General features: G+C 37.1%; 2 protein-coding genes across 3 annotated transcripts; one reads left to right on the top strand and one right to left on the bottom strand.

The window, feature by feature from the left end:
* LOC107611631 lies at positions 2,164-2,905 on the top strand. The gene is made up of 3 exons (XM_016313538.1): positions 2,164-2,313; positions 2,390-2,560; positions 2,813-2,905. The coding sequence occupies exons 1-3, from the start codon at positions 2,164-2,166 to the stop codon at positions 2,903-2,905; spliced, it is 414 nt and encodes a 137-aa protein (XP_016169024.1).
* On the bottom strand, positions 8,254-12,483 carry LOC107613272 (serine/threonine protein phosphatase 2A 57 kDa regulatory subunit B' kappa isoform). 2 transcript variants are annotated; one of them, XM_016315199.2, is made up of 4 exons: positions 12,193-12,478; positions 11,970-12,018; positions 9,555-10,881; positions 8,254-8,644 (listed from the first exon to the last, which is right to left on the bottom strand). In XM_016315199.2, exons 3-4 carry the CDS (start codon positions 10,767-10,769, stop codon positions 8,306-8,308), a joined length of 1,554 nt encoding a protein of 517 aa, XP_016170685.1. In that variant the 5' UTR covers positions 10,770-10,881; positions 11,970-12,018; positions 12,193-12,478; the 3' UTR covers positions 8,254-8,305. The 2 variants fall into 2 exon arrangements, with proteins under 2 accessions (XP_016170685.1, XP_016170683.1); XM_016315197.2 differs by having other exon boundaries at positions 11,970-12,483.

Genomic DNA, 12,692 nt, shown 5'->3' with positions numbered 1-12,692 from the left:
CGTCTATTAGAACCATAAAATATCTAAAAGATCCACATGGTAGATGAATAGGTCCACATATATCGCCTTGAATCCTTTCTAGGAATTCAGGGGATCCAAATCCAATACTGGTGATGGCCTTAAAATTAACTTTCCCTGAGAACATAAAGTACAACAAAATTTACTAGATTTAAAAATCTTCTAGTTCTTTAGTGAATGTTTATGGGAGTTTTCAATAATTCTCCACATCATGGTTGTTCCCGGATGACCCAATCGATCATGCCAAGTTATGAATTCATTTGGGCTAGTAAACTTCTGGTTTACAATGGCATGTGATTCAATTGCACTAATCTTGATATAATATAACCCAGATGAAAGTGGGGGTAACTTTTCTAATATCAACCTTTTTATTTAAATCATGAGTTGTGATATATAAGTACTCATGATTTTTCTCATTCGTTGTTTCAATATGATATCCATTTCGGCGAATATTTTTAAAACTCAATAAGTTCCTTAGAGACTTAGTAGATAATAGTGCATTATTTATTATGAATTTTGTTCCGCTAGGAAACAAAATTATAGCTCTTCCTGAGCCTTCTATCACATTGCCTGAGCCAATAATAGTATTAACATATTCTTATTTTGGCACAAGATGGGTAAAGTATATATTACTTTTGAGAATGGTGTGCGAACTTGCAATATTTGCAAGGCATACATCTTCATTATATATCCTTGCCATTTTCTTCAAAGACAAATAATAATAATAAAATGAGTAGAAGTACATAGGGGTGCACATGGGTCGAGTAAAGCCGGGTTCGCAGGGTTCATAGTGACTCGAACCCGACCCTAAATAATGACCAGGTCTATTTATGAGACCCTTACCCGCCCTAGACCCGATGAAATCGTGTTACTTTTGGGCTACATTAAAGCCGGGTCTAGACAGTTCAGGGTTCAGGTCTTGATCAACTTTATCACAATATCACCAAAGGTCTATATCTTTTGAACCTCTAAATTTTGGAAAATAATTATCATTGCAACATGCAACATTCACATAATAATAATTTAGAGTCTAATAATAATAATTTAAAGTTTCATCATAATAATTATGTCAATTACACACTAAACATTCAAAGTTCAAAAGAAAATTAAAACAAAGTTAACAACCAACACAAGATTAACATAATAATAATAATAATAATAATAATAATAATAATAATAATAATAATAATAATAATAATAATAATAATAATAATAATAATTTATAGTGTCATACCAACCAATAACAACAAAATATTAAGTAGCAAATAATTACAGAACAAAATTCATTTGATTCGTAGCTTGCTCTTAAGGTTGTGAACAGTGAACACAAAGGCAAGAAATATAATGCATATTTTTTATTTTTTTTATTGCACGCCTATACGGGTCCAAACTCCAACGGGTCGGGGCCAGATGACCGAGGCTTGACCCGAACCCGATTTAATAAATAACCTGAGCCATCTATTGAAACCTCGGGTTTGACTGGGCCATAATGAAGTCGGGCCAAATTAGCTCCGAAGTCACCGGGCCCGGTCGGGATCTTCGGGCCGGACCGGATCTTGTGCACCCCTAAAAGTACATGCACAGTCAAATTGAATTTTTAATTAGAATTATTTTTCTAAGAAATACTGTATATAAAAATAACGTCATATACTAAAATTTTATTATTATTACTATTATTATTATTATTTTTTAAACTTGACACATTTAATGATTTCAAAATTCTTAAACATAAATATTAATATTTCATTATTTATATACATCATATTTGAAGCTTAAATACATAAAAAATAAAACTTAATAACAAGTTTCTTACATTATTTATTTACATGAATACTTAACAATCTCACATATTAAACTATTCCATTATTAATCAAAGGGATAAGTACTTTTTTTGTCCCCAGGGTCTGGGGTCAAAATCGATTTCGTCCCTAGCCTTTTTTTTATTATTAAAATCATCCTGAACGTTATAAAACGCTTTAAAATCATCCTTCCCCCCAATTACGAAATTTTTTGGACACATTTGCCCCTGAGGTTGTTACCGGTAGTTGACGTATATAATCGTATAAAAAATTAAGATTTATTTTCGTCCCCACCCCCAAATGAGAAGCACAACGTGTCTGCTAGGGCTAGGGTTCTGGCACAGCCATGGTGTCGGAGAGCTCGAGGTCATCTCGGAGAAGGGGGTCTGCGCAGAAGAAGGGGATTCTTTGTGGGCATGGAGAGAGACCAGTGTTGCGAGTTTCCAGAACCAAGGAAAACCCAGGTCGCCGATTCTGGGGCTGCGTCTACTATGAGGTGAGTTCATGTTTTGTTGTTCTAAGATGATCTCATATGTTTCTTTCTAGACACTGAGTATGGTGGGGTGATGTAGGTCAATGATGAATGTGAGTTTTTCCGTTGGGAAGATCCAGAAGCTGGGAGCGAAGATCCGCATGTTGCAAGGTTGAAGAGGAAAGTCGTAGACCTGAAGGCAGACGTGAAGGCATCTGAGTGGAAGTTGAAGGTTGCTGCAGTGTTAGGCATGGTTGGCTGGGTTGCTTGTGTATGTTGCTGGCTGCAGGTTTTGTTGAATCACAACCAGGATGTACCATGTTTGGTGCCTTTGAAACTGGGTTGATGAAAGTTTGGTAGAAAATAGGGCAATTTTAGGTAGTTTATTTGTAGTTAGCCATTGCAGAGGACTTTATGTAATTGAAAAATTATTGCTGTGACTGGATAGTAATTTGGTATTGAAACTGGTTATTGGAGTTGAGTATATGTGTATGTAAGTGATTGTCTGTGTCTGTAATCTCAGAAAAATTTGGCAATGAAAGTGGAAATTGTTGACATGAAATTTGACTATGTGTTACCAATGCATTACCTGTATTATAGAGTAGTTGCACTTTAATAGAATGAAAGCAGAAACAGATTAACCAGAACATAAGCATGTGACTTCATTCATTAACAAACCAAGAGTAAAAGTCTTACAGCATTCATGAAACAAACTGACATTTGGACTTATATCAAAACAGCAGTAATTCTGTTCACTTTTACACAACAAAAGGCATAAATAGTCTGTAATAAGTTCCAATCAAAATGAAATTACACAACCATAGCACTATCATCAAACCAAATCTACATGGACCAGCTAACAACTTAAATAGTTAGTAAACATTGTCAAAGCTTTCCCCATTCCCTTGGAGGCAGTTTTGCCATGAGCCTCAACTTCCTTCGAGAAACATGCAGTGCAATGTTGTGAGAGAAAGAGACCTTGTGCATCATTGGTTGGCTTGAGCTAGATGCACCCTTGTCCTTAGTGACTGGTGGTGGTTGGGTAGAGCTTTTGATGGGCTTCTTGTTGGGCCTTCATTGGGGAGTAGCTGCTGCTGTTGTATTGGGCCTAGTTGCTATTGTACTGGGCTTGGGGATGGGCTAGGAATGGGATGACTTGGACCTGGTTATGGGAGTTGAGCTTATGGCTGGTTGGGGCTGTGATGATAGATTTCCTTGACCTCTGGACCTCTTCCTCCCTCTGGTAGCAGTTTGCATAGCAGGTTTGGAAGTTGAGCTCTTCCTTCCTCTAATAGCTACCTTGACAACTCTTCCTTCGAATGACTGCCATTTCTCTCTTTCAGTCCTTCCAGTGTGTTGTTTTTGCGCATCTCCACATCAACTGCTTCAATTGCAATCCAGGAAACTTCTTTCTGAAGTTACTGTAGAGATGTCGCACGCAAAATCTGTGATCTACACCTGGGATCACCTCATCAAAAGCTGGCAGTAACCCCTAGCAAAACCAGGTAAGTATGCATAATGTTAACTTCATATTATCTTAAATGAGTATGCATGATATTAAGTTCATATTTACCTTCTATTGATCAGACATGAAGGTTGCCATGCCAATTGTTTCCAACCCAAAATCATGAATTAGCAGCCTCAGGAACCAAGTCCAGCTATCCTTGGTCTCTGACTCCACGACGGCAGGCGATAGGGAGCATTTGATCATTCGGGTCCCATCCTATAGCAGTCAGCATCTGCCCCCTTGAGGGGTTTTCAGAAAGCAGCCATCCAACCCAATGAATTTTCTATATTGCAGAAAGCTTTTTTTGCAAGCATCCAGGCATACATAAAGTCTTTGAAATATGCAATAGTTGTTCAAATATTGGCTTTGCTGCTCATGCTCAAAGTCAGGTGACCTTTGTACCTTCAGAGTCACTGAGGATCCTGGATTAGAACGGAGCAACTCATAGCAGTAATCACCAATCCTCTTGTACTGCTTCCTATACTCTCCCTGTATGTCATCCAACGCCACTTGCCTAGACCTAGCTGCCATTGAGGTTGTAACTGTCAGGTTCCACTTTCGTTGTGCCTTGTTCACCAGTTCCTTGATCTTAACCCTTGGATTATGTTCCACCTTCTTAAAAGCCCTACTCAGCCACGAAGTATGCATTATTCCAACCCTATGAGACTGGCCACAAGTGTGCTTAAGGTTAATGGACCGTAGTTGCCAAGTTGCTTCATTTTTCATCTTAGCAGCATATAACCAAAAAGGACAGCCAGGCTGACATACTGCCATCACTCTAACCAAATCAAGCTTCGCATACCTCAGTCCCCTTCTCGATTGTACTGCATACGACGTGACAGTGTCCTTAAATTCCTCTCTTGAAGCAAAAACGGTTCCCACCTCCCACTTGTAAGTATTCATGTCCTTACAATCCTTATGAATTGGATAACTCCTTGCCTCATTCTTATCTTCCCCTTCTCCTTCCTCATCACCTGAACCAACACCAACCTCATACTCCAAGTCCACTTCATCGCTGTTGAAACCTTCCTCATCACTAAAATCGCCATTCATAACCCCTTTTCCTTTATCAACCCTCTTGCTACTCTTGCCAGTGGTATCTTCCTCAAACCCACTCTCATCATCGTACTCCTCCTCACTATCTGTAAAATGGATGTCGTCTGCACTATCACCCTCAAGATCAGATGGAATAAACTCCTCATCATCGCTGTCATCATTGCTGTTTGACTCACCCCGATCATTTTCAACGGCCACATCTGTATCTACCTGATCTTTTTCATTGCGTCCTTGCACATCATCATTTTTCATCTCTTGAACTTTTTCACCCTCATAAACCACTAACTCATTACCCGGATTCTGCTCTGCTTGGCCTCCAACATCAATAAACCCAGCGTCCGAAAATTCTTCTGCATCCTCAACTACATGCACCACAAACACCTCAACATGACTCCTCAAGCTTGCTATTTTGCACATCTTAAGTGCATCTCTATCCGTAGCAAATAATTTTAGGGCCTTCTCTAACCATTGAATTGCTGGATCCTTATACCACAGAGCTGCAATGTTCTCCTTGGTGTATCCAAACTGCCCTAGCTCTGCATATGCCTCAAATATAGACCAGCAATCACTATCAACATCTTCAATCATTGTCTTCTCTCCCTCTAAATACTACAACGTCCCTTCTTCATAACCAAATCGCCCCCCATGGTAGACAGTCAGAGTAAAGCTTCCCATTTCCTAAAGACACAAAAAAAAATGACTCAAATCCTCGCACACCTAACTGGAAACAAAATCATAAAGAATTCTGCATACATACCTCAACGTCGACGACAATGCCGGACCGAAAACCTTCCTCGCCGTAGCTACTAACCCCCAAATGCAACTCAGATACGCCTCCAATGAACACACACCACACCTAGGGCATCATTGAACATGAACCATCTCCTTCGACTTTGTGTAACGAATAAGAAAGTAAATGAGTTTCGCGGGAATGAAAAACGAAGGGATATGGACCATCAGGGGCAAATGTGTCCAAAAAATTTCGTAATTGGGGGGAAGGATGATTTTAAAGCGTTTTGTAACGTTAAGGATGATTTTAATAAAAAAAAAGAGGCTAGGGACGAAATCGATTTTGACCCCAGACCTTGGGGACGAAAAAAGTACTTATCCCTTAATCAAATGACCAATATTTTCTTTACGATCCTCAAAGAAATCAGATACATCATAATGAGTGGTGGAATTTTCAACATCATTTGAAACAAAATTTGACTCCTTTCCTTTGTCGTCCTTTTTCAAAGATGCTTGATAAAGATCGACTAGGTGTCTTGGGGTACAACAGGTACGTGACCAATGGCCCTTTTCACCACAACGGAAATATTTATCCTCTATTGATTTATTTTGTCCAATATTTCTTTCTTTATCCCACTTCTGGTGAGATCCTTTCTTGTGAACATAATTTTTCTTCTTTCCATAATTTTTCTTGTTACTAAAACCTTGCCATTTACCTCTTTTGGGGTAATGATTTGCCGCATTTACTTCAGGAAATGGGGCGGCGCCAGCTGGGCGCGCTTCATGATTTTTTAAGAGCAACTCATTGTTGCGTTCAGCAACAAGAAGGCAATAAATTAACTCAGAATATTTTTTAAATTCTTTTTCTCGAAATTGCTGCTGCAGGAGCACATTCGAGGCATGGAAGGTCGAGAAAGTTTTCTCTAACATGTCATTATCAATTATCTTTTCCCCACATAATTTCATTCGTAAGGTAATTCGAAACATTGTTGAATTATATTCATTTATGGATTTAAAATCCTGTAGACGCAAGTGCGTCCATTCATATCGGGCTTGAGGAAATATCACCGTCTTTTGATGATTGTACCTTTCTTCAAGGTCTTTTCACAGATCTGTAAGATCTTTTAATGTGAGATATTCATTTTTCAATCTTTCGTCAAGATGACGACGAAGAAAAATCATGGCTTTGACTTTATCCTTTTAGGATGCATTATTTTCAGCCGTAATGATATCTCCAAGATCCATTGAATCAAGATGGATTTCAGCATCTAGTATCCATGATAAATAGTTGTTTCCAGATATATCAAGAGCATTAAATTCAAGATGAGAGAGTTTTGACATTATGAAAATTTGTTACCTGAGTCTTCCTAAAATTTTATCAGAATCTCGTGCTGATAACGTGTTGTGAAATAAATAAATAAGAAAGGAAAATAAATATAAAATAAAGAAATATAATTAGATAACTCTAGTAATAATATTCACCACAATTACTATCTCAATATAATTGGGATGATTAATATATTTACTAATATTATATGTTGTAGACTTGTAGTATATGAAGAGAAAAGAGAAAAAAGAACTTTATATATTACACGTAGAGAGAGAGAGAAAAGCTTTATATTTTTATTGTGGACGTATTATCTCAAACACTGTCCTATTTATATCTGCCCCAGATTCACTTTTTCAAATTGTATTAATGTGGAATCAATCTTGGGAAGCTAAGCACCATTTACAGATAATATTTACACCGTCCAAAATTACTTTAATTGGAGGGACAAAGTCATGTTGAGTAAATAATTAGTAGACTTTTATGAAGTATTTTTTAAATCACTTTTTAAAGCAATCAATTATTTCTTATGATTTTTAAATCACTTTTTTTTTTGTTAATATATAAATTATGAAGTATTTTTTTTTATGGTTAATTAGTTATCAAGTTATGAATTTTATTTTTTATTTTAATTAATTTAATAATATTTTTTTTCAATAAAAAAATCTTTATAACAACAGACCAACCCATCAAATAACAATTCAGGATAAAATTTTTTTATGGTTAATTAATTTTCAAGTTATGAATTTTATTTTTTATTTTAATTAATTTAATAATATTTTTTTTCAATAAAAAAATCTTTATAACAACAGACCAACCCATCAAATAACAATTCAGGATAAAATTTCACGGTATCTATCAACTTAATTATTTATACACTATTTAAAAACAAAAAATTGTGTGGCAGATTGGTTGGCCAAAGATGATGTCCATGGAGATTTCGAAGCAATAGACTGGCTACAGCTGCAAGCTCCCCTGCTTAGTCTCCTATAGGATGGCTTAGATTAGAATATTTCTTTTCATCTGTGTTCTTTTTCCCTTTCTGTTTGTTTTCTATTTAGCTATTGTACAAAAAAAAATTCCAAAATAAGAAACTAATTATTAAATTATTTACCAAAATATTCTTATTTAATAACTACTTTATAATGGAAGCATGAACAAAATATTAATTTAAAAAACTTTTTGTGGCCGCCATGCCTAAGAAAGAAGCATCAAAAGCATGAAATATATATATATAGGATTTCTCCAATTAAACAGCCATTAACCTAGCTTTTCCCTCAAGGATTTATCCACCATTAACAAGGAGAAAAGAGGTTTTTTTTCTTTTTAGAATAAAAAGGAAAAAAAGATTTCATTGAAGGTCTATTACTATTATACATACACATTTTTTAAGGTTATCAAATTGGAGAAACTAAAACAGCTGTATTTCCAATTACTGGCTGGAGACTGGCCGCTTTCTCAAGCTGTTTCCAGGCGTCCTTCCGCTTCTCGGCTTCCAAGCTAAGCAGCGCTTCTTCCTCCTTGAACTGAGTGAGGCAGGAGATGTACAGCTTCTCGTCCATCTCCACAAACATCTTCCTAACGTTGTGAGTTAAGTTGAGAACTGCCTGGTTCCAATGGCCTTGACAATTCCTATCTAATGCTGGAAATATGATCGGCAAGATTACCTGACGGTTGTGAGCGATCAGGTTGACAATGTGGTCGTTGTTCCACAAGAAAAGGGCTCTTTCAGCTACCTGAAACAGTCCAGGTTGAACCAAAAAAAAATAGCATATTTTAGCAAATAAGAAGAATGACAAAATATTAAGAAAAATTAAAATATAATTTTACTCCTTGATTTCTTCAATCTTTGGTTTAGTGCCTACTCAAAAAATAACGTTTCAAATTGGCCTCTACCAATGTAACTTTTGGTGATGAAAGTGTTACAATAAGTAGGATCGATAATTTCAAGAATACTGCGTGGTCAGCGGAGTATGTTCTTTCTTTATTCACTATTATTTGACAACTTACAGATAATTTAAAACACATGCGAGGCCAAACCATATTCACCAAATTATAATTTCACTTGATGGTAGGGGCTTCTTTAAAACAGTTACATGGGTAGAGACTGAAATAAAGGCCTTCTTTCTGTACAAGGACTAATTTCAACATTGATGATATATATAACAGCTAGATTTATATTTTAACTATAAAGTTTATTTCAAAAGGAACACCATGAATATAGATAGAAAAAAATTGCAGGCTCGCAGAAATATTAGTTCGAAAAGGCAAGATGCCTGTGATGCCAAATGATAACTTAAAAGAACTAGGACATATGCTTCAATAAATATCGAGAGCTCTAATATATGAACTACTTTAAAATCCTGCAACCGGAAAGTAACATAATCTAACAAACAAGGACCTGCAGAGAATAATCTCCAAATAATAGTTGCAATATGTTTTAACTTTAAACATGATAAAAAAAAACATTATTATCAGTGTTTTCGCCTTTCTCAATTTAAGGTGTTGGAAATCAATCAAATTCATAGAGACAAGCTAAAGTGCATGAATTCAATTCTTACTGAAAACCCTAGCATGGATTAACAAGATAACAATAACCAAAATATCAGCAAATGGATTCAGTATAACTCAACTAAACAACTGTACCTGAAAGTGAGAACTGTTAATGCAGCATCCAATTCGCCAAAACAATGGCACCATGACCCTCTGGAACTCTACCATGTTAATAACTTCCAAAATTTCCTCCAATTCACCAAGGAACATCACCTCCTTCTGACTATTGGTTATAGGCCAATACTTCAACAATCCCCTAATCACGGTGCTCGCCAACTTTGGCTCCTTCTCGATAAACTGAGTGATGCAATAGGACAATTGCTGGAAGTATACCCCCATGGATTTTGGCTTGTGCAAAGGGATCAACACCCTCCAAAGGAAGATCTTATGCTCCTCCTTCAACGGCAAAGCAAAACCACTAATTATACTCCCAAAGATCTCCAACAACTCAGCAATCCCATTGTGCCTCTCAGTCTCAAACACAAACCTATAGAACAAATTGTTAATAGACTTTCTCATGTAAGGCCTGTGCACCATGAATTTACCATAAACCCTATGCATTATGGTTTTCAAGCAATCCCTCTCCCTAGGATCCTCCGAATCAAACAACTCTAGCAGTTTTGAAATGAATGAATGATCAATGTACTTCTTTGCCACCTTTGCATCAACGCAAGGAGAACTAACAAACTTAAGCAACAAATCATACACAATTTGCAAGTGTGGCCAAGCAGGATCAAAAGAGGGCTCATCATCATCATTCTCACCACCACCACTGCCTCCACCACCAGAGCCACCCGACCGGCCGGACCGGTAATTTGGTGGAAAAACACGGAATAAGTTAAACGCACACATTCTACACATGGCTAGAATAGCAGGCTCAGTGAATTTAACAGAACCAGAAGCCACAAACTCAACAAGTTCAATCAAAGTTCTTCTTTTCACATCCTTTTCCATGGTGTTTTTACTGGGGTCAGTGAAATCAAACGTGACACAACAGAGGCTGAGCTTGCTAACAAAGAGGTTCATCTTCTCTGAGTTTGGGACATCCTTGAAAGGGACCAAGGGTTCAATCCCCGAAACGGTGCTGGTCGGAAAAACCGAAGACGTGCGCTTCGCGGCGGAGGAGCTGCCACCACCACCAGTGTCGGTATGGGACCGGTTGTGGTGGTTTTTTCCCGCAGCACATGGGGAATCGAGGTTGTGCATAGAGGAGCTCGGCTTGGAGGTTGAGTCGACCCGGCTCAACTCATCCAAGTCCACGTCGAGCTTCTTGTTGCGAGGAAGCTTGCTGAGGAATTGCTTGAGCATTGTGCCTACCCAGTTGGTGACTCAGGTAAACTTAGAAACTTTTTGAGAAACCCATCAAGGGAAGAATCAATATGGGTCAAACATTTGGGGTTCAGAACCGTGGTTGGCCAACCTGGTATGAAATAAACGAGCAATGGCAAAAGAAATTCTTAGTCCAGCCACAATCCACTTTTCTTTAACTAGTAATATCTCCCATTATATTATATACTTATACTATATCATGGGTTGTTATACCAGAAATTAAAGCACAAGTTTATCTTACATTGCTTTAAAAATGAACTTTTTTCATAAAAACTGAAAAGCATGCTGAAACTCCAAATTTCATAAAGAAAAAAATTTAGGTATCATAAATTGATTTAAATTGAAGTCAAATTATTGAAGTTCGCTTCTAAAAAGTTGTCTGCCATCACATATGTATAAGGATTGAAGGGTTATTGCAAATAAATAATTGCAGTTGATGCTGAAGTTTAAATGGAAACAAAGGTAGATGCACATTGAAAGAAGACATTGCAAATCTCTTGGAAGCTAAACCTTTAAGGTTTACGACGTTCAAGTTTAAAATCTTTAAAGGACCCATGCTGCTTGTAGTTAACATTAACAATCAAGCCATATTGTATAAAGGAGATGAGACATATAAACACAGCCATCATGAAATTCTCCTAAAGGGAAAATATATAATCTGAAAAACCAACACAAAGAAACCTATCCAAATTGCTGGCCACAACTTGCAAGATTACTAATTTTTCGTATACCTTAATGAAAAGAAAACTTAAAAACTATATTAGCAACTTAATTTCCTAACATGCAAGTTTATAAAAGAATTAAAAGCATTAAATTTGATGCTATCACCGATCAACAGAAAAGCAACAGGACAAAAGTTTCCAAATAAAGCCATAAGCATCTTCAAACGTGCATGAGTCCCGATTTGTGCAGGAGCAGACTTAAATCCTCATTTCCACTTCAAAATTCTTGGTGGAAATAAATTTAGACCACATTACACACATAGATATCACAAGATCACAGATTAATCATGGAAACAAATTTAACAAAAATTAAAACATCTCTCAGAGGCAGCATGCATTGCTCTGTGTGTGTGTGTGTGTGTGTGTGTGTGTGAGAGAGAGAGAGAGAGAGAGAGAGAGAGAGAGAGAGAGAGAGAGAGAGAGAGAGAGAGAGAGGGAGATGCAATGTAGGTTGTACCTTGAGAGTGGATGAGGCGGCGCCGGCGAGCGAGGCCGATTCCGGCGACCTGCGATTGGAAGATTGGGGGAAGTTAGGGTTATGCTGTGAGAAATGGTAGGCTAGGGTTCGGGGCGCGATAACACAAGTGATTGGAATTTTGTTTATTTTTTCTTTTCTTTTTTGTTGTCTCTGATTGTAACGGCGTGAACTGGGTGGGGATCTGTTGTGGGACGTTACTAACCGCCGTTGAAGGAGCAGTTGGAGTTTGGTGAGGTGTACAGGAGGCGCCGCGCGACACGGGAGGATGGCGGATCGGTGCTTCTTCCTTCTTGTCGGCGCCTCACATTCCGCCGTCGTCAGTCAGGCAGATCACGCCGTCTGCGGTGGCTCACTACGTCTCTCCTTCCGCCTCCGTAGCTCTCACTCTCACTCCCACTCTCTCTAAGAATTTTCTGCGGAATTTTTTGTTACGTGAGTGATTATGTCTTTTCCTTATTTTTTATTTCCTACAGATCTCGCAATTCGATTCTTACTTTTGATGTTCAGTCTAATCTTATTTTGTAACAAAAAGTAAACTATAATTTTTGTCTTTAAAATTTATTAAAAATTTTAAAATATTTTTAAATTTTAGTTTGTTTTAATTTTATCTAAAATTTTTTAATTTATATCATATATATTTTTAGTAGAAAATTAAAAAAAAATAATTTAACAATAATTTTATAAAAACTATTTTCATATACA

The sequence above is a fragment of the Arachis ipaensis genome, chromosome B08, assembly GCF_000816755.2.
Source record: "Arachis ipaensis cultivar K30076 chromosome B08, Araip1.1, whole genome shotgun sequence".
In the NCBI taxonomy this organism is placed as follows: Eukaryota; Viridiplantae; Streptophyta; class Magnoliopsida; order Fabales; family Fabaceae; genus Arachis; species Arachis ipaensis.
This window is presented reverse-complemented; position numbering and strand designations above follow the sequence as displayed.

Excerpts from the sequence above, each read along its gene's own strand:
- LOC107611631 (XM_016313538.1), top strand. The coding sequence starts at position 2,164 with ATGGTGTCGGAGAGCTCGAGGTCATCTCGGAGAAGGGGGTCTGCGCAG. Across the intron at positions 2,314-2,389 it reads GGGGCTGCGTCTACTATGAG|GTCAATGATGAATGTGAGTT; the intron begins GTGAGTTCATGT and ends GGGGTGATGTAG. Across the intron at positions 2,561-2,812 it reads TGGTTGGCTGGGTTGCTTGT|AAAAATTTGGCAATGAAAGT; the intron begins GTATGTTGCTGG and ends CTGTAATCTCAG.
- LOC107613272 (XM_016315197.2), bottom strand. The coding sequence starts at position 10,769 with ATGCTCAAGCAATTCCTCAGCAAGCTTCCTCGCAACAAGAAGCTCGAC. Across the intron at positions 8,645-9,554 it reads TTAACAGTTCTCACTTTCAG|GTAGCTGAAAGAGCCCTTTT; the intron begins GTACAGTTGTTT and ends GGACTGTTTCAG.